The sequence below is a fragment of the Nothobranchius furzeri genome, chromosome 9 (genome assembly GCF_043380555.1).
Source record: "Nothobranchius furzeri strain GRZ-AD chromosome 9, NfurGRZ-RIMD1, whole genome shotgun sequence".
NCBI classification, from domain to species: Eukaryota; Metazoa; Chordata; class Actinopteri; order Cyprinodontiformes; family Nothobranchiidae; genus Nothobranchius; species Nothobranchius furzeri.
This window is the reverse complement of record NC_091749.1, coordinates 45,082,725-45,107,918: the sequence shown is the minus strand read 5'-3', so window position 1 is coordinate 45,107,918 and position 25,194 is coordinate 45,082,725. Positions and strand designations below refer to the sequence as shown.

Sequence of the window (25,194 nt, the reverse complement as noted above, 5' to 3'; positions counted from 1 at the left end):
GGCAGGTCTGTGGCCCCTCATAGTCACTATTAAACACTCCTATAGAAAAAAACATACACAAGCATGTACGCACAGGTGCTCACATGGTGCTCTCACAAGTATCGACTTGGGCATTTTTGAAGCATAACCTAAGGCTGTAGTTGGCACTAAATGCACTATAAATTATTACCGTGTGCATTTCAGCAAAAAATGTTAGGGCCGTGATATACTCGCTGTTTGCCGTTGCCATGTAGTACAAGCGTGTTCCACTAAGTGGTGCACTAGAGAACTCAGACCAGAAAGAGAGCCGGGTTTGTGCACACACCCAAAACAAACATGGCATCACTAACTGGTTCATTTGACAGATCACGACACCAAAAAAAAAAAAAAAAAAAAAAAAAAAAAAGACAGCAGAGGTATCATAGATGGTGTGAAAGATCTCTAAACCATGGTGACTGTGATTTGTTTATTTTGAAAACTCCACCTACTGGTTACTTATATTTTGCAGTGTTAAGACGTGTTGCGTTATTTCGGGGGACGCACACAAACAACACTTCAAATCGACCCAAGTAATGTGTGGCAGCCATTTTAAACATGCGTTTGCGCCATTAAACAGCAAGTATATCACGGCCCTTACTGTTATATAGTCTCATAAAGTTGGCGCAGCAATATTTTGGTTCTGTTGTATTTTTGTGTGTCTCCTTTTCTTTCCTCTCTTACTGCTTATTTTTGTAAACTTTTTTTTCTTCTCCCCCCAATCTCTTTCATTTCTGTCTTTGTGTCCGTTGGGCTTTAAAACAACCAAAAATATTTCTAATAAAGTTTTGGTATCAGGCGAGGTATTATAGCAGAAGCTATACTGCTTCACCTGTAACAGCAAAACCGTAAGGCTTGTCTTCGGTACGCAGACGTCAATTCTGATTTGCAGCCGGACAGGACACGGGAAAAAATAATTGTGTTATGTTGAGTTTGATCAACCAACTTTTCTACTGAATTCAATTAATTCCAAACTATAAATCAACCCATATCAGCATCAACGATCTACGTGATGTTTGGATTTAACTGATAGATTTGTCTGAAGTCTGAATATGAACATTAAATATTAGTAACCACGGAGAAAAGACACAAAGAAATAATTTACACCGTTTTTAAATAATTCTCTCATTTAAGCATTTTCCTGATTGACCTTTTTAAAAAATGAAGTCCAAGTGCACCCTTGAATGAAAACAGAATCTTGTATTGTTTGTATTTCTCATTCAAAGACGATTTTTGCACAGCCTTAAAACACTTTTTAACCAACACATAAAATATTCCAAGGTCTGACATTTTTCTGAGAATCACAACGTGTACTTGAAAACTTTTATTTGCCTCAAAAGAATCTACAAAGTCAGAATGAAAGAAGTTAAGACAACATGTGTTTTTTTTATTTTATTGTAAAACACAGTTTCTGACATTTTGCACATTTAGTTAAAAAAAAGGAAATTGTTGTTCATGTCATATAAGTACATCTAAAATAAATGGGAATGTTGCACCAGGTGTTAATCTGTTAGAGGTTGCAAATAAAGGACAGTTTATGAGTTTCTGTCTTGGTGAGACTTCCAAGCTGCTTTTAATTTTCTACTAATTTATGATTCAGGTTTTAAAATATGTTTCTAGGCAAAGAAAGAGAGACGCAGATGAAAGGTTAAAGATTCGATACACATTTGAAATGCATCACATACTTCGTTCTGCAATTACTCTTCCCAAATTAAAGCTGTGAGACGTGACTTTAAATCCTTTTTCTGATTACTTCACTCAGAAATAAAAAGTTTTAACATTTTCAATCAAATGTTTAATAAAACCTCATAACACCAAATGAATCACTACTCAAGTTGATAAGGCACTGGGCCAGCCAATACCTGACACCATAACATTAGGAGCCTACGCAACCTTTAGCACCAAGTATTACCTGCAAATTCTTCTTTTTGTCACATTTTATTTTGCAACGTTCTTGTGTGAAAGGTGCAGTGTGACAGCACACAGCTGTTTAGACTACAACAGCTTCATAAAGGATTTAACGTTTTACATGCTGAGCGTTTGGTAAAGCTTTCCCCCAGACAGTTGGTCTGGATCAACAAGAGAAGCTGCAGGAGAACAAAAACTCAGCAGGTTAAGTTTTAAAAGACTAAAATACAGAGACATCACAAGGAAGTAGTTTGCTGAAGATGAATGTTACAGAATAACGCTTCAATGTGCAATCCCACTGATGCCCACAAGGTGGTACCTTCACGTTCTCAGCTACATTCACTATTTGAAGGCATGCTGGTGGTCCCTTTGTAAAATTATTAACTACTAGTTCCAAATAATCAATTAATCAAACATTTGACCCTTGCCGGTGTATTAACCATAAGGTGCAGTTCTACTCCTATTCAAACATGATCATTTTAGGGTCAAGAATGAGACGTGTTGGCCAAATGAGAAACTCCAAGCTTCAAATAGATGGTGTTATGGTGGCCACGCCCATACTCTCATCCACTCTGCGGTCACACTAAATACTGAGAAATACCAACAATAGATGAATGAAATGAATCTAATAAACCATTTAAAATGTAATCAAACTGATTTCAGGCACGGTGGAGCAATTAGCACATTCACCTTGCGGTGGATTCTCTGGTTTCCTCCCATACCAAAAACCCTGCTTGTCAGGTTCATTGAAAACTCTAAAATTTCCCTACAGTGTGAATGATTGTTTGTCTCTGAGTGTCCCTAAGATGGACTGGTGGCCTGTCCATGGTCTCCACTGCCTCTGAACTGATGAGATAAGCACCAGCTCCCTGCTGGTACATTACTGTGGATTAATTGGAGATGAGTCTCCATGATTTCAGGTGATAAAATCAAATTTCAAATTGTGTCAAATAACAAGCTAAAAGTACAAATTTTCAATGAGAAAAGGAGCTTTGTTGATTCAGCCCACTCGGCACAATCCTGAGATTAAACTGAATTAAACAAAGAGGTTTATTTTCTTTACAGTCCAGTTTAACGTAGCTTTGCAGCCATTGAATTTGACCTCCAGCTGGATGAGAGATAAACCAGAAGCTGAAAATGCTTCAAGCAGTTAACACTTTTAATGTGACTTTGGTGTTCATCTATTCAAAGTGCAAAGATTTATCGTTTTAAAGGTGCGGGAAACTCCTTTAATCAACACATTTACAGTGGTCTCTGGTAGCAATAAATGCCTTGCAAGCTGTGCTCTGGGCAAAAAAGCCCAGAACCGCTGGCATCAGCACGACCAGTCTGCTGCAGCAGAGTGGCACAACACGGCAGGACTTGGGAGTCTTATTTCCTGATATTTGGACATCTCGCCTCGGATTAGATTACAGCAATACAACTCTACCACTAACTTGCAACGTTGATGTTTTATCTCCACAAATAACACAAGTCTGGAGGAGCTTTTCTGTGTGGTGGAGTTGCTAATGCTAAAGTTAGTTTCTACTAGGGTTGTCACGGTAACCGGTGTAGCGGTAAACCCCAGTAAAAAAAAGTTGACAATAATAATAACCGTCTTGTTTTGAAAAAAAATTATCTCGGTGGATTACCGTGGCTGCGGTGTAGGCGCGGTGACCCTTACCAGCCACCGTATCATCTGCTGAAGTTGCTGGCGGCACATGCGCACTTTGTTGCCAAAACTTTCTTGAAGCTAAAGCTGAAATAATGGCCAAAGGAGGAGACGGCAGCGCTCAGGACATTTATTATCCCTCAAAGAAGACAAAGTGGGAAGTACGGGCATTTTTTGGATATTTGAAGAATGCCGAGGGACAGCTGATTGAAGACAGCTACCGTACCCTGTTTGCAGCACGTGCAGAAAAAGTGTCTGTGAAAGGCAGCAATGCTTCAAATCTCATGACACATCTGCGTGACCATCACCCACAACTCTACAGTCAACGCAAGGCAAGCTAACGTTAGCGTTTTAGCTAAAATGCGTGATCCGAGGATTTGGGTTGAGGGAGAATGCAACGAGTCGCTATATAAAGCAGCCGCAGCGCCGCTACCTGCATATAAACCGTGTCGCGGACACCCCCATGTTTAAATGACGCTATGCATTACGGGGCTCCCAGGGGCAGATATGAGTTGGTCTCTCTCTCAGAATAAATATGAATTTAACAATGATTACTGCCTGATGACATTTTCCCCACATCTGCAAAGCTCACTGGAAGGCCACAAACCGAGGACAATACTTTCCTGATATAGGGTTTATTACTCAAGTAAGGGTAAAAAAGTATCTGATTAGAATGCTACTTGAGTACTGAGTATCATCTGTTCTAATATTTTTAAAATGATGACATCAAACAGACAAAAAATAAGAAGTTATGGGCAAATATTGCTATTTTAAAGACTAAAGGGGAAAAATGTAAACAAATAAACAACATAATTACAAAATAACAAATTGTAAGTGAAATTTAGACACAAACTGAGGACAATATTTTCCTGATATACAAGGTTTATTTAGTTGTCTGAAAATGTAGCGCGTTTAAAAAAATACTGCGATAATACCGAAAACCGTGATAATTTTTGTCACAATAACCGTGAGGTTAAATTTTCACACCGTGACAACCCTAGTTTCTACTAGTCGAGACGTTGTCTGCTGTTTCCTGGACACTAAACCAACAACGGCCTTCCTCAACAATTTTAAATGGTGATCTAATTAATTTTAACCTGGCCATGTTTCATTGATGACTACTGTAGCTGTGGACATTTATTTCTGTTCCCCCTTTTCTTGTCGGAGCAAAAGAGATACCGCCAAACTCCACGTAGCAATTTAAAACATGGGTTTTAATGTTACTCGAAATTCACACTTTTACTCATTCTAGTTAAATGGATTCAGTTTGAATGATGCAAAGCTGTTGATCATGATGGATATTCATTAGGAACCTTCAGATGGAGATTCCTGCCTGATAACCATCTTTTGTTCAAATGTCTGAATGTGAGAAGATTCACTGATTTACTGATAAATGTTCATGTTGATGAAGGTCCTTTCTTTCCTTTATCCTTTAAGTTCCCTTTTCAAATCTGGCTATTACGTTTCTCTCCAGATCAAATAAGTCCAGCAAACTGCCAAACTGAAAATTTATTTCTACAATTACATAAAAGATCAGTGTAAGAGCAAGCTGGATTGATATAAAGGCAATCATGATGCTGTTATTTACCAAATACATCTTCCAGTCACACCACCACTGGGCCTTGTTGTGAGACACAAGTTAAGTTAATTAAAAACTTAAACACTAATCAGTTTCCAGACCTTCTTAGAGCTGCGTAATAAAATGCACTTTCGGTTGTCTGTAGGTTACCGTTGGAGCGTTGGTCGCTAGCACTAGCTTCCTCCACGTTGTCCGTCTCAGGAATGTTGCTAGCGTTGCCTTCAGGACCATCTTCTCCTGCTGTTATTGCTTTAGGGCGTTGTTTACTTGGCATCTTTACTCTCAGCGTCTCATTGATAACTTGTTTCAGATCTTTTAAAATAAAACTGTGGCTTTAGCTACGGTGAGGACATGAGTATTTAGAATATGTCAGTCAGAGCTCAAAGCTTTGCTGCTGTTCAAGTAGACACCATAACTGGACGTCTGTTTCATATCCCTGAAGATCAAACCATGCTGGTGTTTGTTGATGCACCAACACCACTGCAAACACACCCACTCTGCCCATGCTCCACCCGAACCTGGTGCACGACAGGCTAGCTATGATAGTTTTATATATGCTAAAACCAGCTCCGAGCTGTCACACTCAATCACTTCTAACACCAGGAAACTTGATTCAAACCCTGCAAAGACCATCTTGGTTGTGGAAGGTTTTTGGGGTCACCATTCAGTGTGAAAGGTGCCTTGCACAGGGTAAAAATCACAGTCCAGATTGCTGCCTTTTGAAATATTATTTGTTAAAATTGCTCGATGGAAAGCTACAGTAAGCCCTCTGTTTCTAATTTGAATGCATGCTGTTCATATGATTCTGTTTCTCTGATTGTGACACTAGTGTGACACCACCACTGCCTACCAGAAAAGCAGCAGGATATAATTACCCATAATTACCTTTTAAGACCTCAGGAATAAAGGAATAACAGATAACATTTTAAAATATCATGAGTTGTGCACCACCGATGTCTGGTTTCCCAACACTGGTACCACATTGGTTATAAAGTCCCTCAGCTGTTTGCAGTAATTGTGCAGTTTCTGTTGATGTCAGTATTAGAAAAAGTATTACATCCAGAAATGTTAGTGAGTGCTTTATCTATTTGTGTTAATGCTTTAACTAGCAGACTGAAAGAATCCTAGTTTCTGCTCCACAAACATCGTCATAATGTATGGTAATAAAAGTGCAAACAAATATTTACATTCTTTTTTTTTTGCTTTTGCTGTCCGACCAGTACACTAAACATGCAGATATTATTCTGTAGGTCAGAAAAGAGGCAGGAAAGTTGATTCTCTGTATCGACCCTGTCGTGTAATCAGTGTCCCTGTTGATGAAGCACCTGAAGAGTTTCACCGCTGCTGCTGTCGAGACGTGCGGCTGGGGTGGGATCGCTGGTTGCACGTTTTGCAGCACTGCATTTGCACGTTTGGCAGGAGGCAGCGTCCGAGTGAGCGGAGAGTCTGACAGAAACGAAACGTCAGCCGGTCACGATGGCAAAGGGTTGCTGCGCAGATGACAGAGAAATGAAGGTTTTAAAATTCAAGGCCACTCAGAGACGTCTGGCACATTCATAAAAACAATTACTGTAAAAGTGAGAGCAGGCAGAGATTCAATGTGCTCGAAAAGCTGAGGAATGGAAACATGACATTGACGTTAAGAAAGTTTTTATCGCTTTTATTTCATCTAGATAATTCCTTGTTTTCCCTTAAGATAAAATAAGACTAGAGTGGCAATTATGATATGCAAATCTAAACAGTAAAAAATACAGTTTGATTAACTATTAAGATGAGACAAACTCTACTTTAATCAACTAAAATAAACTGATTAACAGTATTACTTTCTACAATAATCTAACATTGACATGGGTAATATTAGAAAGTAAACCTCTGCTCCTTATTGCTATGAAAACCACATTAAAAAGGGCAGTAGGAACCCAGACACAAAGGTGACAACTTTAGAAATAAAACAGGCAAAAAGAAAAGGTTTGCACACAGAAGGATTTCTCTAGACGTTTATTTAGCTCTTCATCACACTGATTAAGAGATGCTGTGCTGCAAATGTCACCGAGTACAAATAAATGAGCCTCTAGTCCTGCAGGGTGCAAGCCTTGTTCTGTTGGTGCTTGATTGCTGATATACCTACAAAAATTAATGTAACAGCTCATCTCAGAAAGTAAACACACACACACACACACACACACACACACACACACACACACACACACACACACACACACACACACACACACACACACACACACACACGCAAACACTAACGCTCCCACAGCAATTAAAATAATGCTGATAGTGTGGACTAGAAGACAGGTGATGGTTTACGTATTTAAATGATGATCAGGCTGCTGTAAAATGTAATCTCCATCCACATCCAGACAGAATTATCCTCTATTCTTTCTCTATTTGCTCTGCTCTTGTCTGGGCTGACATAGCTGATGGTGCGCGCGGGGCGCCTAGCGGCTGTGATGCACATTTTACACATTTGGAGAGGTGGGCTGGATGCTTTGCTTTTACTGGAAGATTGATTTTTTTAAAATTTTTTCAAAAATGTCAGAGATTTTGCCCCATGAATAACCGTAAAAAATACTGGTGTGCATGTACACTTATGAAAGAGTCCTACGTTGAGAGGTAAATATTAGAAGTGCAGGTAATGCATTCTGGTGCCTATAAAATGAAAAATGAACGAAAATTTAATTGGGAGTTTTTACTTCATATTTTAGAAATAAAAATGACGGGGGAAAAATTTATGACGTCTTTTTAAATGAAATTTTCTAGCGCGACCTGCCTGCTTCACTTAAGTCACTGCTAATTAAGGTCCGTCCAAAATTACCGTGGCCCACCCAAAAATGAAAACCTGGCACCGCGCCTGTTATAAACCTCTGCAAATTGTTGTTCTTCACTTTATCAAACTCAGAGTTTGTACAGCTAATGTCAAGATGTAAAATTATGAATTCAGTCGAGCTCTTCCCTCCCTCTCCTGTTTCTCCTTGAAAAACGACATCAGCTGTCGGGTTTCAAGGAGAAACAGAAGAGGGAGGGGAAGAAGGAGATGAGGCAAACAGAGTGAGTGCGACGTAGAGAAACCAGACTGGTGTGGAGGTGAGCAAAACGGCTGGAAATGTGTGGGTGTTGAATCCCCCCAGGGGTGCGACGCCCATGTCAGCTCTGACGAAGAATGGCAAATCATTCCAAGAAAATGATTTTTCCTTGATTAGAAGAATGACATTCTCATTGTAGCAGATCTGCAGCCTCTGAAGACACGTCAAAGTCCTGTCCCCAGGTGTATCAGAGATGGATAAGTGGAGATGAGAAGAACCATTACAGTTGGGATAGGACCAGTCAGTGGGACTACACTAGGGCCTCTGGAGATGACGGGACAAAGGAGGATGTTTAATAACATCAACACTATAATTATATTCATAAATCCTCCATAAATATTGATAAATGTAAACTTATGAAGAGAGCGGCCTGCTGTGATTTAGAGTTTTCAGTGCTGCCAACTGAGCCGCCTCACAGCTGCTCCCTGATGAGACTATTTCTGCAAATGACAGGATGAACTCTCAGGTGCAGCAGACCAGCTGCTCTCACACACACACAACCCTTCAGCCTCACAAACAGTGGCCTGTCGGCCAGTGGTTAGTAATTTAGGTGTTAGAGGCAACATCCACCTGTGTTCACAGCAGCTCCTCACAGAGCACTGCAGGAGGAGATGGGTTAAAAGTTGAACAAATGAAAAGGCCAACGGTGATGCCTGCTTTGTCCAGGCAGGAGGGAACTTGTTAGAGCAGATAGATAATGACATGTTTAACTCCATGGCCGTAAACAAGCTGTGGTGAGTCATGGAGACGTTTCCTTTACTCACAGCTGACACGTGTTCATGGAATTCAGAAAATACCTGCTATCCAATAGGGTTAGTTCACATTTTCTGGAGTGGTTTTAGGTGGAAAACTTGTGAATGATTCATTTCAACAACCTCAGTTTGAAGAAAGAGAGGAGAAAATTTATTAGCAGCTAACAAATAATTATCATTGTACTTTTTCTTTTTTTAAAATTATTACCCAAGGTGACTGTATAACCAGTGCAAACAAATAAACTAACCATTTAATGGAGAAAGAAAGAGGCAAGAAAATAAATAAAAATAAGTAATGGGATTAATATTGAAAGGACAATCAAACATTTAGTAAACTAAAATGATACTCCTCCTCCTACTACTACTACTAATAAAATAAAATAAAATAAAATAAAATAAATACAATAGAAACAACTATAGAAGATATATGTGTGGTGAATGGTCTAAATATGTTTAAATAGGATAATTTAAATAAAAATAATAACACTGATAAAACCATATAATTCATTAATATATTATTAAGAAAATAATATTTTAAAACAATTGTTGTTAGATTTCCATCTTCAATACAATGATAAATAAAAATGAATATTAATAAATGTTATTATCATTAATAAATATAATTGTAATATAAAGAGAGTGTATCAGTATGATGATTTTGTGAACCAACTTGGTAATTCAAACTGAATTAAAATAAATTCCTATGCTGTAAATGACCAGTTTCAGACGCAGGTGACTAATTCAGGTGAAATGTACTCAAAAAAGCACTCCAAGTAATGTTGAAAGTATTTACATTATGAATGGTATCAAATGTTATTTTATCTAGTGTTATAAAGAAGGCTGGTCCTGTGAGCATGGACGTAATTTTCACTTTAGAAGTGGGGGGGACACGTGGGGGGGGGGGGGGGGGGGGATCTTTATAGTATGCTCTAATGGGAAACAGGCTTCAACACAAACGGTTGTTTTCTGCTTGGTCCTAGAGCTCAACCAATGTCAATTTAATATAGCGTAATATTGTTTTTGGATGGTAAAAAGTGCAGGGGTCAAAACTTGACTTTGGAAAAAGTGGGGGAGACATGTCCCCCCTGTCCCCCCCCCAAAATTACGTCCATGCCTGTGAGTAATATGCAGAGATTTCTTTGAGTTCCAGTGTCGAAGGATAGTTTTCTTGGCGGTAGTTAGAGAAAAGGGCAGGGGTTTTATGTAACCATTTGGAAGATTTGCCTATTAAACGTCGTGATATTGAAGTTGGGGGGCTCTACAGCTGAAAACAGAGAATCATTTCTGTTACATTCCTCCATAAGGAGTCTACGGGTGTGCAGGACCAAGTGGCATTAAAATAATCATCTGTGGTGTTTAGTGTGCATTGTGAACAAACATCTGTCTGATAATTATTGTCATTTTCTAAACTACACCCCTATGAGTTTCCTGGTACATGGTCCTTCTAGAAGACATTCATTTCTGTCTAGGGGTCTAATAGCTAGCTAGTAGGGATGCACGTTTTCCAAAATTTGTTTAACTGGCTATTGAAGCCATTAAACGGTTGGCTAACGCTTGGTTAACCGTGACCCCCCCCCCCCCCCCCCCCCCCCGCACACACATGCACAAAGTAAAACTCTGCTCCCACTCTATAAATAATACAAACGATTTTCCGCCTACGTTTTAAACATAATTCTGATGCTAAACCAGAGTCTCACGCCTGTTACAACACTCCTAAACTAAAAAAAACGTTAGTGGGACGAGGGCTACAATGTTCGCCAGAACCTGTTGCGTAACGAGTCGTCCGGCATCACAGCAGTGCTTATCAGAGCATTCCCGAGGCCATACTTTCACAAAACACTAGTAGCCTTACACTAAACTAAACAATTACACCAAAGTTTCTTTATTTTACCAAACAAACTAGAGGAGGCAGACACCAGGCTGTCACAAAGCAGTAGCCATGGCGCGGACCTGTTGCTGTTCTCATTTCATTTTGCTGCGCGGCTTTATTTCCATGTTTTTCCAGGCTCAGCACTCTGACGTTAGCCTTATTTTGTTAACTACCAAACATGAAATGCTCCCATGCTGTGCACTTTGCTAAATGCCTCATTTTAGTGTAATTTAATTAGATCATGTGACAAGTTCTTCTTCTGTGATTTTCACAGTGGTGCTCTCATGCCCTCTGGTGGCATATAATACATTATGCCCGTGCGCAGGAGAAGAACATGAGCTCAGCTGGCCGTTAACCGGGCAAAACTATTTTATGCGGTCACAACATTAACAGCAATTAACCGGTTTACTATGTACTTCCCTGCTATAGCTCTGAACTTTTGCTGCAAATAACCATGGCATTTAGCATGAGTGTGTATTGTGAAACTGACAGCAATGTAAAGTGTGTCAGGTTGTGTTTGCATGAGCTGCTGAGACATTTTTGAGATCAGAAAAATCCACTTAGAACAAATAAGTCTGTTCAACATTTGAAGTGAGGTGGAAAAAGCAAAGTTTTAGTGGCTTGTGATGTTAAGGTAGGTGACTTCTTTAAAGAGCAAGTCACTCCAAATCACCATTTTTTGCTGATAAACTATATAAATGAGTGTCCAATTGTGCTGTAGACAAATGTAGTCAACAATTCGGCACTTTAGTGCATCTTAGTTAAAATTTAAATTTTCTGCCTAAAACTGTCAGCGATGCACTGTCGTCAGGCAAAAACTCAGCACTGCATTTGAATTTAAATCTGCCTTCGCTATTGGCTAAGAGGTACACTATGATGTTAGATGGTACATTATGATGTCACAATGTTGTGAGTGTGTGTATTTGTTAGAGGCTCCACCCTCTCGGTCTGCTAGGCAACAGCATTTGTTGCATTTTTCAAACAGGAAGTTGGAGTTGAGAAGAATCTGGCAGGGGGTGACTTGCTCTTCAACACAAAACTGTTCAGTGTGTCTTTTCTTTGAGACTGAAGTAGCTTCACCGTAAAAGATTTCATTGCGGCTAGTACAAGCATCAATCACTAGGGATGAAAACCTTTAAATCATACATAGACTTGAATATCTTGTTTTCAGAGTTTTAAAATGGGAAACTACTCTTTAAATTGCAATGTGCACAAACCCTATCCCCGTTGTACAATGGTTCCCTCTGGGGTGTTTGTAAAGCATGAAGGTGAGGTTAATCACATCAACAGGAACAACACTCATGAAAGCTCTGGGTTTAGAGCAGTTCAGGGTAACCCCAAAGAAAAGGATCCACGCTTCAACTGGAAACGATTAAAAAGCTAAATTCACATGGGCACACATAATAAGAATGAATGCCCTATCAGATCAAAAATCCTCCATGTAAACATCAAATTGAAATATGCTGATCCAATTTGGCCTGATTGTGAGAGTTGGCTTTGTCCGATCATCATTCCGATTGTTGTCAACTTACATCCATTCGGATTGTTGGAACAAAATTTTGCCCACTGTGTGCAACTTCAGCATGACGTCTTTTCGCCTTTGCAGACGCTCAGGACAAGTCGAAAACATGGCGGGAAGTAAACAGAAGAGGTCCATAATGGAAGAAAAAACGTACGTCAGTGGACAAAGCTAGAGAATAAGAAAATAGAAAGTGAGGGAAAAGACGTGCAGACAAGATGTCGTTTGTTTACTATTGATATTTGTTGTTGGTATGAATTACCAAGCTGGTTCACAAAATCATCATACAGATACACTCTCTTTATTTATTTCCCAACTCTGCGCTTGCTCAACTTATTTAATCTGAATGAATGCTTAGCGCATGTACACTCATGGCATGATCGGATCACTTCAGTTAGTGTCTACGTAAACAGAGATTTGGGATTTCCCATCAACCAAGATTTGACTTGGATAGGAGAAATTTGGTGCATGTAAACATAGTAGGGTTGTCACGGTAACCGGTATAGCGGTAAACCCCGGTAAAAAAGTTGACAATAAAAATAACCGTCCAGTTTTTAAAAAACTAAATTATCTCGGTGGGTTTACCGTGGCTGCGGTTTAGGCGCGGTGACCCTTACCAGCCACCGTCGCTTCTGCTGAAGTTCCCGCGCACACGCACTTTTTAGTTTGCAACCAAAACTTTGAAGCTGAACTAATGGCCGAAGGAGGAGACGGCAGCGCCCAGGACATCCATCAGCCCTCAAAGAAGACTAAATCGGAAGTATGGGCATATTTTGGATTTCTGAAAAACGCTGAGGGACAGTTAATAGAAGACGGCTATCTCGTTTGCAGAACGTGCAGGAAACAAGTGTCTGCAAAAGGCAGCAACACTTCGAATCTAATGGCACATCTGCGTGACCATCACCCACGTCTCTACAGCCAGTGCAAGGTAAGTTAACATTAGCGTTTTAGCTTAAATGCATGACGTGAGGACTTTTGGTTGAGGGAGAACGCAACGAGTATCTACATACTGCAGCCGCAGCGCCCTCTGCCAGCATTTAAACCGTGTCACGGACACCCTGTTGCTGGATGAAGCATCGTATTTGTTGATGATGAAGAGAAATATACAATTAGTTCCTTGTCATTGATTTGTTTACTTATTCAATGCCATTTATACTTGAACATTTGGATTTGATTACATAGTGTAGTAGTTATTTTAGTCATTTGTTTAAAGTGGCTATTTATTTTAAATGCATATTTTTTAAGGTTGACTTGTACAGTGCTCAAGTCAAGTGTGGACTGGAGTTTTAGATTTTCATTTTGATAATGAAGAAAACAAGTATATGAGAAAACAAGTGGTGTTTCTTTGATTTGTTTACATATTGTTTATGTTTTGAATGTTTGGATTTGTATAATTTAAACCTGCACTGACTACTGTAACATGTTCCAGAAAAATAAGCTATTTGTTCCTTTAGTTGTGAAAAGTTGCACTTTTGCTAAGGCTTTGTGTTATTTTAGGTTTAATAAACACTGTTAAACCTTTTCAAAGCTATTTCAGTTTGTGTAGAACAGGACTATCAATGCTTTCTGAACATATGCAACACCGTTTAAAAAATACCGCGATAATACCGAAAACCGTGATAATTTTGGTCACAATAACCGTGAGGTTACATTTTCATACCGTGAAAACCCTATTTACATAGCTAGTGTTATATTTACTGTCTGGTAATTTTTCCCTCCAAGCAGCACAAAGAAATATTAAAGGACAGATAAGAAAAGAGCCCACTCTTTCCTGCAGGAATCTGAGAGCAGGTGAATAATGTATCATGATCTCCTGTGTGTGTGTGTGTGTGTGTGTGTGTGTGTGTGTGTGTGAGCGCATGTGCTGTATGCCAGTACAAAAATTGCACATTAATAAAATAATTTTCCATATGAAGATGGATCTTTTCTCATCACAGCCTCTGCAATTTGTTTATGAAGTGCTTCATCTTCATTATGAAAATATACATTTTAAATGTCTTTAATGAAAACCAACAATCCCATAGCCGTGGGTGACTGATCACATACAGCAGGTGGCTAATGCTGCAAGCAGCTGTTTGACTAGGGAGACAATAAAAGCAAAAAAAAAAAAAAAAGTGGAAATCATCTGCTTCAATGACTAATGCAAACTTCTTACATGTCTTCATCATAAACAAAATAAAAAAGTAAAATGCTAATTAAGGAGAATGAAATAAATCAATTCTGAAGGCAGCAGGGGATGGTAGAAAACCTAATAAGGTGGCCTTAAGAACATATTATCATGTTGGAAATTGGAAGCCAGTTCATTAACAAAATAAACTGTAATCTCAAAATTCAATCCAAAATGTTCATTTCAGGCTGAACACAAGTAGGATTTTACTGGTTAAGGTCAGAAAATAAGCTTTGAAGGAGAATTTGAGGTAAATACAAAATGTTATCTTTCATCTAAAAACTCTGTAATATCTTTTACAGCTGTAACAGTAAATACATATTGCTGGGAGAGGTTTACGTTCACAGATTTTTTATTTATTGAAAGATTCCGCATCATGTTATTTTAAACCTTTGAGAACAAAGGTAGGAACAGTATATGATAAAATATTACTGTTGGCACTAGTGAGATGCCATTTATCTTAAATACGAGTTATTTTCGTCAGCCTGAATTTATAATCTGGAATAAAATGGTCCGTTTCAGCGAAGCTCCGCCTACATCTGCTCCAGCAAAACGTGCCTACAACGGTGTCTTTTGCAAATCACTTGCTGTTGGGCATGGCAGTCCAGTGGTTAAGGTGTGTGAGCGCTCTTACTACTGGACTACCGAGTCTGTTACATGACACCAGTCGCCTAAGCCACATATCTGCTGGCCAGAGGAGACAGGTTTCAAACCAGAGACTAGCTTCTGGGAGAGGAGCAAGGCCTGATGACGAGACTAGTTTCCATTAAGGCTTTACAGGATTTTCAATGTAAAACTCCAAAGTTCACCAAACTGTGAATGATAAGTTTATCTTACGCTGACAGATGCAGCATGTCACAGTAGACCAGGAATGGATGGAAAAAAGTTGTTTTGAGCCTTGAAGCAGGTTTAATTTTCAACTCTAGCTGAAGCCAGAAAACCCAAACCTGTGATAATTATTTTGGAGGCCTCGTGGGTGCTTCTGTGAAGGCCACATCGCTACAGCTGAATGTGTTGAGTACAACTTTATTTAGAGCAGTTGCAGGGTTGGAGTGGGACCAGAAATAGACGCAGTAATCAGCAAAAACTTGGCGTTAAAGTACAGTCTCAAGGGACACAAATGACTCTGAAGAAATACGCAGATGACAGATTTACTTACTTACCCTACATGAATTTGTGTTTTATTCGAGCTACAAGTACATCTATTTCTGTTTTCAGAGCACTTTGGGAAAACTGTTCCAAAATGAATACAATATTAAAACGATCAATATGGATTATATCAGATTATTGCTCATCTCTGACGTGATGATGGAATATTTCTCTCCTGAGGTAGATGAATGCTGTTGTTCCCGTTCACTTCAGTTCACTGGACAGTTGCTGCAGAAAAGCTCAGCCTTCTACTCTCACTGCCCCAGCTGAATGATTTATCGTTACAGTAAATAATGCAGCATCTTTGAGCCAAATCTGAGTCAAGGATCTTCAGATAAAGTAGAAAAAAGTCACTTTGAATTCTTCATGTTCTGTTTGTTGAATCATCTAAATTTTGTGCGCTGCTGTTAAAACGATGTACCATGAAAGTAAAACACCCCATGTGAGGATAAAAAGTATTGTTGGTTTATATTATGTGTCTATAAACTAGACATACTGTAATAAGCCTTCAATGAGCAATGAAAGATTCGGCTGGGAAACTCAAACCACAAACCACTAAACACTTTCAATGACATAAACGGGGGATTTTGATCAGTTTTTAAAGTGTCTGCATAAAAGCTGTAAACAGGGGCGTTACCAGTATTTAAAGACAAGGGGGGCTTAGCACCCAGGATTGTTAACACATGTAGCTAATTGCTAACAAGCAGTGACAAGTAACGTCCACCTGCCCACTTCCTGTAGCAGCTTAAATAGACAGTTTGCTTTTAAAATAATTATAGCCTAAATACAGGTGCTGGTCGTAAAATTAGAATACCATGACAAAGTTAATTTAATTCAAGAGTAGCTGAACACAAGGAATGCGACAGCTGAAACCTGTCTTGCATACAGTACATCTCTCTCTCTGTGTGTGTGTGTGTGTGTGTGTGTGTGTGTGTGTGTGGTGGTTCTTGAAGCACCGACTCCAGCTGCAGTCCACTCTTTGTGAATCTCTCCAACATTTTTGAATGGGTTTAGTTTTACAATCCTCTCCAGGGTGTGGTTATCCATATTGCCTGTGCACTTATTATTATTATTATTATTTTTACCACATCGTGTCCTTCCCTTCACCTCTCTACTAATGTGCTTGGACACAGAGCTCTGAACAGCCAGCCTCTTTAGCAACGGCCTTTTGTGTCTTGCCCTCCTTGTGCTAGGTGCCAATGGTCATCTTTTGGACAACTGTCAAGTCAGCGGTCTTCCCCATGAATATGTAGCCTACAGAACTAGACTGAGACCATTTAAAGGCTTTAGCAGGATTTAAATTTAATTAGCTGATTAGTGTGGCACAAGGGGTCTTCACAATATTCTGAGAGACAGAATTTTGGATTTTCATTAGTTTTGAGTTATAATAATCAAAGTTAAAAAAACATTTTAAATATAGCAGTCGTTGGGTAATAAATCAATCTACAAGTATGACTTTTTGAACGGATTTATTGAAAAAAAATCAACTTTGTCAAATTTTATGACCAATAACTGTATGTCTAGATTATTTTTAACAGTCTTAAGGGCTTACCTGCATTTAGTGTACAGGTATCCTGTACACTAAATGTCCTGTATTTGATCGGTCAGAACCAGATCAGTTCCTGCAGTGAACATGTAACCCTACTCCCTGGGGTTTAACGGCAGCATTTGCAGCTTGAAGTGCTAATTTTGAAAAATTGAGCGCTTGTGACGCTTTATTTGTAAGCATTAACATACCAACATCAAGCTCTCGAGTCTGTTAATCACCTGCTAACGAAGTCAGGCATGTTGAAGAGAAACATCTAATATATGCAGCATGGTGGCCCTTGAGGACCAGGACTGGACCCCGACATAGTCACCAGTAAAAGGAGAAAACAGGACCCAGGAGATGCAGCTCCCCTCAGTTAACAGCTTTTAGAGAACCACATTTTAGGCCTAGTCCACACGTTGCCATTTTTAAAAAAAAACGAATATCCGCCCCTCCACTTGCAAAACTTGCATCCACACCACCTTGTTTTAAAAAAGTAAACTCTGTCCACACGTAACCGGATAAATACGTTGTTAAGGACATGCCAGACCTGTAGGCGGCAGTACTTCCCCGTTCTTAACCTCGTCCTTCATCTGTGGTCTTCCGCAAGGAGCCGTAATTCCGCTTGCAAAAACAAACGAGCAAAAAGCGCTTGGACAATTGATAAAGCGAGCGCAGCTCTGAGGGCATCCATGCTGTCGGCTAGTGTAAACACAGGTCACACACGTGATGTCAGCATTTTTTTGTCGCGGAAAGTGACGTTGCGGACCTTAAAACTCCGGTTTTGTCTGTTCACACACAGACACCCAAAATGGAGAAAATGCAGATCTTCACTTTGGCCGGAGTTTTTAAAAAGATCCGTTTTCGTGTGAAAAAACTCAGTTTTCGTGTGGATGACAGGCCAAAACGTAGAAAAATATCTACGTTTTGGCAGATTCCCGGCTACGTGTGGACAGGGCCTTAGTGCTATAAAACATATTTTCTCTGTTTTGTTTTTTTAAATATCTTTTTACTATTTACTTCCCTTGCCTTTAGATGTGACTCATATGATCTGTACTGTTTATTTTTTGATTTCCACAAAGAAACATTGTTAAAAGACTAATGGCTTTGTTTAAAATGGCAATAAAACACAATAGTAATCCAGAACGTTCATCATCTAATCACATGCAATCAGGACAATGCACATCATCTAATGTGCATTGTCCTGAATAAAGAATTGAATTGAATCCTTTCCCTTTCTCAAATTCTGTGTAAATGTTTGTGAGATATTTTCATATCATGTTAGAAAACACAATTGTTTTATTGGGTTTTGCGTAAAAATTCCAAACTGAATGTGTGGCCATAAAACAAAATCCATTATAGTAGACCAACATTTACACTTGGCAAGGGAACAACAGTCTGTTGGTCTGAGAGGAACGCTGACTCACGGTCCTCTGGACGACAACACAAGAAGAAAGCAATGCTTTGTTGAAAGAAAGCAACATCAAGTCTGACGTCTAACACACAAACCCAACATACACACCTGTTTGTTGCCACGTTGTCAGCTGCCTCAAACACTTACGATAACACTTTTATACCTTCATGCTTTCAAAATGTCAGCAAAGCTGGCATTCAGTTTCCAGCAAGTTGAGCTCAGAGGAAGACTGATTTCATATCTGATCTCCGAAACACAAATGCCAAAGAACTGCTGTGGACTACATCTGACAACGTCATAAAAAACTGCTTTTTGTTTAATTAAAAAAGGTCAGAAGTATAAAAATAGTGGCTCTTTTTTGTTTTTGAAGCCTGGACATCATTAAAGGCGTGAAACACGTGTTTAATCAATAAGTCTGCAGTGTTTTTTAGTAAGAATGAATGCCTTGTAAGTCGTTCTCCTGGGGTAAAGAAAACGGGTGCACCCTTTCCAGGAATTAGAAGTGAATCACATCACAGCTGAGCTTCAGATGGCAGTTTTAGGAGTCTTACTTCCTGATTCTTGAACATCTTTCCTCGAATTGATTAACAACTCTTTTACTGACTTGCAATGTTGATGTTTTATCTCCACAAATAACAACAGCCTGGAGGAGCTTCTGCCATGTGGTAGAGTCGCTGATGCTAACACATAGCGTCTACCAGTGCCTATCTCCAGCGGTCAATGTGCAATCAGGTGGGGTACACCCTGGACAGAGTGCCAGTCCATCGAAGGGCAACACAGAGACACACAGGAAAAACAATAATGCACACACACACACTCACACCTAAGGACAACTTAGATCGACCTATCAACCTAGCAGCCATGTTTTTGGACTGTGGGAGGAAGCCGGAGTACCCGGAGAGAACCCACGCATGCACAAGGAGAACATGCAAACTCCATGCAGAAAGATCCCAGGCTGGGAAGCGAACCCAGGACCTTCTTTCTGCAAGGCAACAGCTCTAACCACTCTAATCATACCATGACTCAAGCAGCATGTAAAGACAGACATTTGCAAGCACAGACACTCATCCAGTAGGATGAATACACCTACTGTTATGTTGGCATTTTTGCTGTCCATAGACTATTCCTTTATTCATTTTTTTGCAGCAAACTGAGAAGGTTTAGGTTTCTTTAAGGTGGCACATCAGAACCATAGTGTTGAACACAGCACTACCTTTTCAACCTCGCTAAATGACCAGTTTGCACACATTACATCCATCTATTACACTACCGTTGATGTTTATTTAAAAATACTTCCAAATTACAGACACATTCTCTCTCTTGAGGTGGCAGCTATGCTCTGTGTTAGCTAACAGCGATGTGTTATGGTGTCCGAGTTCTCAGACTACCTTAAATTGTGGGAGTTACAGCATTGTTGTCTGTGAAACAAAGAATACTGATGTGGAGGAAGTGGTTGAATTTAAAACTAAGCCATTGTTATTCCGTAGGAAAATCCCTTTCTCAGGGTGAATCTAAAAAGTAATCTTTGTTGTCTAATATGGTTTAATCAGATTTTCCCCAACCGATTCCAACTTCCTGAAAATCACAATGTCTGGCCCAATTTCTGTTCACGTGATTAGATCGGAGCATCGCTATAAAAATGGTTTTCAGTGTTTCACCTTGAATTGGAAAAATGTAGCCTATATGCTGGATGTAGTAACGACTAAGCTCTATGTAGTATGGCTGCACAATACATCGCTAATGTGTCAAGGTGATGGCGGCATGCGCAATTCGCATATCGCAAAGAACAGAAAAAGATGCAATGGTCAGCTCAAATGTTTGCTACACACAATGTATTTTGTCAATCAAATGAAAGAATGATGTTTTTGAAAAGTGAAACAGAACTTTTCACCCATTTGGCCAATCGGGTGGGTTCTTATAGGTTAGATGCTCGCCCCCTAGTCCACACAGGCTCACAACATTGTGACATCATATGGTACCAGCTAACGTTCTAGGGTACCTCTTAGCCAATAGAGATGGCAGATTTAAATTCAACTGACAGTTTTAGGCAGAAAATTAAAATTTTTACTAAAATGCACTAAAGTGCTAAACTGTTGACTACACGTGTCTGCAGCATGATTAGAAACACATTTATATAGTTTATCAGAAAAAAAGTTGATTTGGGGGTGACTTGTTCTTTAAAGAGAACTTTTGAAGATGTCCATTTAGCGCGGACGAGTCTGAGGATGGATGAGAACTTCTAACAAGCTGCTTATGCTTCCTATGTAAAATTCCATGTTAATAAGGTTTCATTTTCTTGAAGACACCACTTTGTACAACATCGCCACACCGACTGTCACATAAAGAACATTGTGTGTGCAGGGTTTAACTAATTGTGTTTTTGCGATGATTTAAGGTTGCAATGTTTTTGCCTTATTTAAATGTATTTCAAAGTGAGGTACATTTACACCCTTAAAAGCAGTGATCCCATCTGATTTCTGCCGATCACCCATTCTTGCAAAACAGCAATGGGCTCTATCATAGAGCGATATGGATCAAAGCCTGAGAAAGCAATACATCAGCAAGTAACGACTTTTGAGGTGCAACATCACATCATCAAAGCCACCTGAATCTAGAGGAGGCTCATTTAAATGTGAATGTGTTGTAAGCAAAAAAGATGTGCAGCTCATAATGGACGAGCTCTAACTCGTATCTTTGTATGTAGCCGTCTTCCTCTTGTCTCGATTCAAAAGTAGAAGCTCAACTCATCATCTGTCGTTGAACATAGAAGCTCACTGAGGATCCAGTGGTCAAGTTTTCCACTGCTGGGTCTTGGGATGTGGCATTTATAAATGAGAGCTGCTAAATCCCATCAATAATGCTATTTGAAGGGTGGATGCTGTGGAAAAATGGGTCGTTCCTTTTTTCTGTATTCAATAATCCAAAAGGTTTGATTCCACTTGATTGTGCTGCAGGAACTGGGGCTGTCAATTATAAATGAATATGTTCATCATGTTTAATGTGAGTGATCAGTATGAAACTGAGCTGACTTGCTTCGAGTCCCTCGGGTTATTTATTTTTACTTTCTGCGTGGCTCATCTGTTAAGTGTCACAACCTTGATTGATGCTGACAGTAATTTCTCCCGTTTGACATTTTCAATATCAAGTTGAGGTGAGTTTCAGCATTACTGTTAATATCCCTGACATGGTCCATGTCAGCAAAAATGCCATTATCCCATCACCTTATGTCTTTAAGGTCAAATTGCATCTCTCATCAACATTATATTTCTAGATATTCTGGAACAATCACTTGACACATTCTTAATTCTCATCCCTGCAATTTGATCCATGTTTTTGCATCATATCTGCTTGCTCATGCTCATGTTTCGTTTAGTTACTTTCACATGAATCATTACTGGAATTAGACAGCAGACCAGTGCAAACATCTCTGTAAACAAACTTCTGAAAATATTGAGTGCAAATAAATGACTTAAAATAGCTTTAAAATATATTTATTTATTTTTTGAGAGGTTTTAAGATGGAAGGGATTTTGTTCAATAGCTTAGTGCAGACTAACAATTTGAGCCACTTTGTGTCACACACTCACTGAGTTGAAGGCTGAGGTGAGGATCCAAGTGCAGGTGAGTCACACAAGCAAACTGGCGAGGATGGGTTTTTAGGTTTTTAATAAGTTCAAACTGAGGAACACACTGTCACAGAAACAATCAACCAACAAAACACAGCGGACTGACAGGGTTTAGATACACGTGGAGCTTGGGACTTAAGTGATTTGGGTAAAGAGAGGCAGGTGGGAGCAATTAACACAAGACTGAACAGAAACTGGAGCGATGAAACAGGATACTTTGAGCCATAGCAGATATTACTACTAGTAAAAACTCTACAGCACTCCACTTTTAAAAATTCCATTGTTGTAAAGTGTCCTTGGGTGTCATGAAGGCACTTTTTGAATAAAATGTATAATAATAATAATAATAATAATAATTATTATTATTATTATTTTAGACTAGGGATGTCCCAAGCTTAGGAGGTGATCTGATTTGTATCAAATATTAAATGCTTATAAATTATAGCTTTATAAAGGTAAAAACATGTAGTGGGATTAATCTACTTACAATTTCCTTTTCAATCACTTTTTTTCTTGTTTATTATTTGATTATTTTCCTGTCCTGTCTGTCTCCTTTCATCTCCTCTCCATCCACCAAAAAATTCCTGCCTGGCCTCCTACTTTTTCACCTCATGAGCTACTTTTGAACTAAGAACATCAAAGGGAACTACCCGCAAAAAAATAGATTGCAAAATGTGTGGGCAGCAGTGAGGTGAATTCACCGAAGCACGGGTGAAAAGCTCCTCAGCAGCAGAATCCTGTCAGGCCCGAACAAAAGGCAGAAAGTACCAGAGAATATGAGCGGACATGATCGCTCTGTGTTAATTATATTTTTTGGTGGCGCCGCTTTGAAAAATTTTACTGTGGCCGTGCGCAGGACGCAGCTTCCTGTGGAGTGTATGAACAATCAGCGCTCTCCATCCTCTCTGCTCAAACGAACCCCCACATTGATCGATTTCTGATCACGTTATTGGATCTGGACATCCCTACTTTAAATGATCAAAGCTATTCAGTGACGTACTGCAAGAATGTGTGGATCAATGAAAATGGAGGACATTCTTCATCACCCCATCCTGATCCACCCAGTGATTTACTGTATTAGATGCCTTGGTTAAACTCCATTACTGCTGGTGCAAAAAAGGTCAGTGGTTTTATTTAAAGGAATGCTAAGTCACATTCCTACCCACACATTTTATTTACCATGGTCTGTAGTATGGATTAACCTTATGCACAATTACCCATAAGTTTATGAAGAGCTGAATCGAAGCCTAATGAGTGGTTCCCACCTCTACCATGTTGGCCACGTCATTCATCTCATCATTCCCGGAAAATATAACAATGGAGCTAAGAGTGGGTCTATAGGGGTGGGGGCAGATGACACCCATCAAAAATTAACAAGAAAAAAATAGACTTGGCGTGTCCCTATGCTCCGTGGCTGGCGAAAACACTAACACCCTCTTTAACGGTGGCTAACTGTTGCATATATGCTTCGCAGAAGTTTCACAGCAATCACGCACCACACGCATACTCTCTCTCACACACACACACACACACACACACACACACACACACACACACACACACGCACGCACGCACACACACACGTACATGTACACAATGGAAACAAATGCTTGGTCACCCATCGTCATTTTTCTACGCTTCGTGTGTGTGTGTTGTCCTGGAAGGAAATATTTGCTCCTGAAAGCACTTGTTGGTAAAAACACCTTTAGATTTCCTTTGGTTTTTTTTTGTGTGTGTGCTCTCATGTGTGTGCGTGCATGTGTTTACATCTTGTTCAACTCACCAGAGGGAGTGCTCTCACAGTTGTGTAGGTTGCACCTTTGGGTGTTGTTAGGCTTCAGCTGGAGGTCACACTGAGATGGTTCCACCATTTCCTGTGTCTCAGCCTTCGTGTCGACACATTTGATGAGTCGATGCTGCACTCCACCACCACAGGAAGCTGAGCACTAAACAGAGACATTGTAGGATTTTCGTGGATGCATGGCTTTTATATATTATGTTGCTCATCTTTGTCCTAAACTGTCACATTTCAGTTGTTTTTCTAGTTGGTTTAAATATTCTTATTTGTTTAAATATAATTTTTGCCAGACAGACCTTCGGTCATTTGTGATAAACCACTGAGCTGAAGAAGTTCTATGTGCAATGACGAATGGTGAGAAAGTAAAATCTCTTATTAGGCCAGCCTTTCAGATGATTATATCACTTTATTATATTTCTTCAATCATCTCCTTGGTCCTACCCAAGCCCCCTGAATCCAGCAGCAAGGCAACTGGAACACAGAATGTTTTTATTCTTATCAGACATCATATGCATTAATATAATAACTTATCATTTACTCAAAGCATGCAAGGGACTGTATTCATATAAATATAAAGGTATTAAACTTTAACACCAGTTGATTTATTGCGAAGCCTCGAGTATTTCATCTCCTAACCGGCAGCATCGATGGGTTATTTTTTTCTTCCTCCAGATGAAAACTGAGAAATGAGGAATTCCAGATTCAGATGTGGAATAGATTACGGTTTTCATTTTTTACTGTGAAATGTCTGCATCCATTATCCTCTGTTTTGGGCACATTACCAGTTCTGACTTGATTCACCAAAAACAAGTACAGCTGAAAAGGATTTGATAAAATGAGAATGGTAAAAAATGGTAAATGACCTGTATTTGATATAGTGTCTTCTAGAACCCCCAAAGGCACTTTACAAGACGTCAATCAGCCATGCACACACATAGTGCAGCCAAAACTGCCCAAGGGCATGCTGACAGAGGCGAGAATCACTCCGACTAAAATCTAATCTTTTGTTTGTTGAATCTAAACGAAGCTTCTATTAAAGAAAACCAAGCCACAGTAATAATTTTATTATTCTTTATCTTCAGCTAAATGGCATAAACTCCTCAAATAGACCCCATCTGTTC

The 25,194-nt window shown here is 39.4% G+C and overlaps 1 protein-coding gene across 1 annotated transcript in view; it reads right to left on the bottom strand.

The window, feature by feature from the left end:
- Positions 1 to 6,276: 6,276 nt before the first annotated feature.
- The window catches only part of LOC107381755 (A disintegrin and metalloproteinase with thrombospondin motifs 7), a 195,738-nt gene continuing 176,820 nt past the window's right edge, over positions 6,277 to 25,194 (bottom strand). Inside the window, exons 23-24 of the mRNA XM_015953607.3 lie at positions 24,059 to 24,221; positions 6,277 to 6,643 (exon numbers count right to left, since the gene is read on the bottom strand). Coding sequence (XP_015809093.3) covers positions 6,489 to 6,643; positions 24,059 to 24,221 — 318 coding nt within the window. The 3' untranslated portion in view covers positions 6,277 to 6,488. The remainder of the gene's footprint in view (positions 6,644 to 24,058; positions 24,222 to 25,194) is intronic.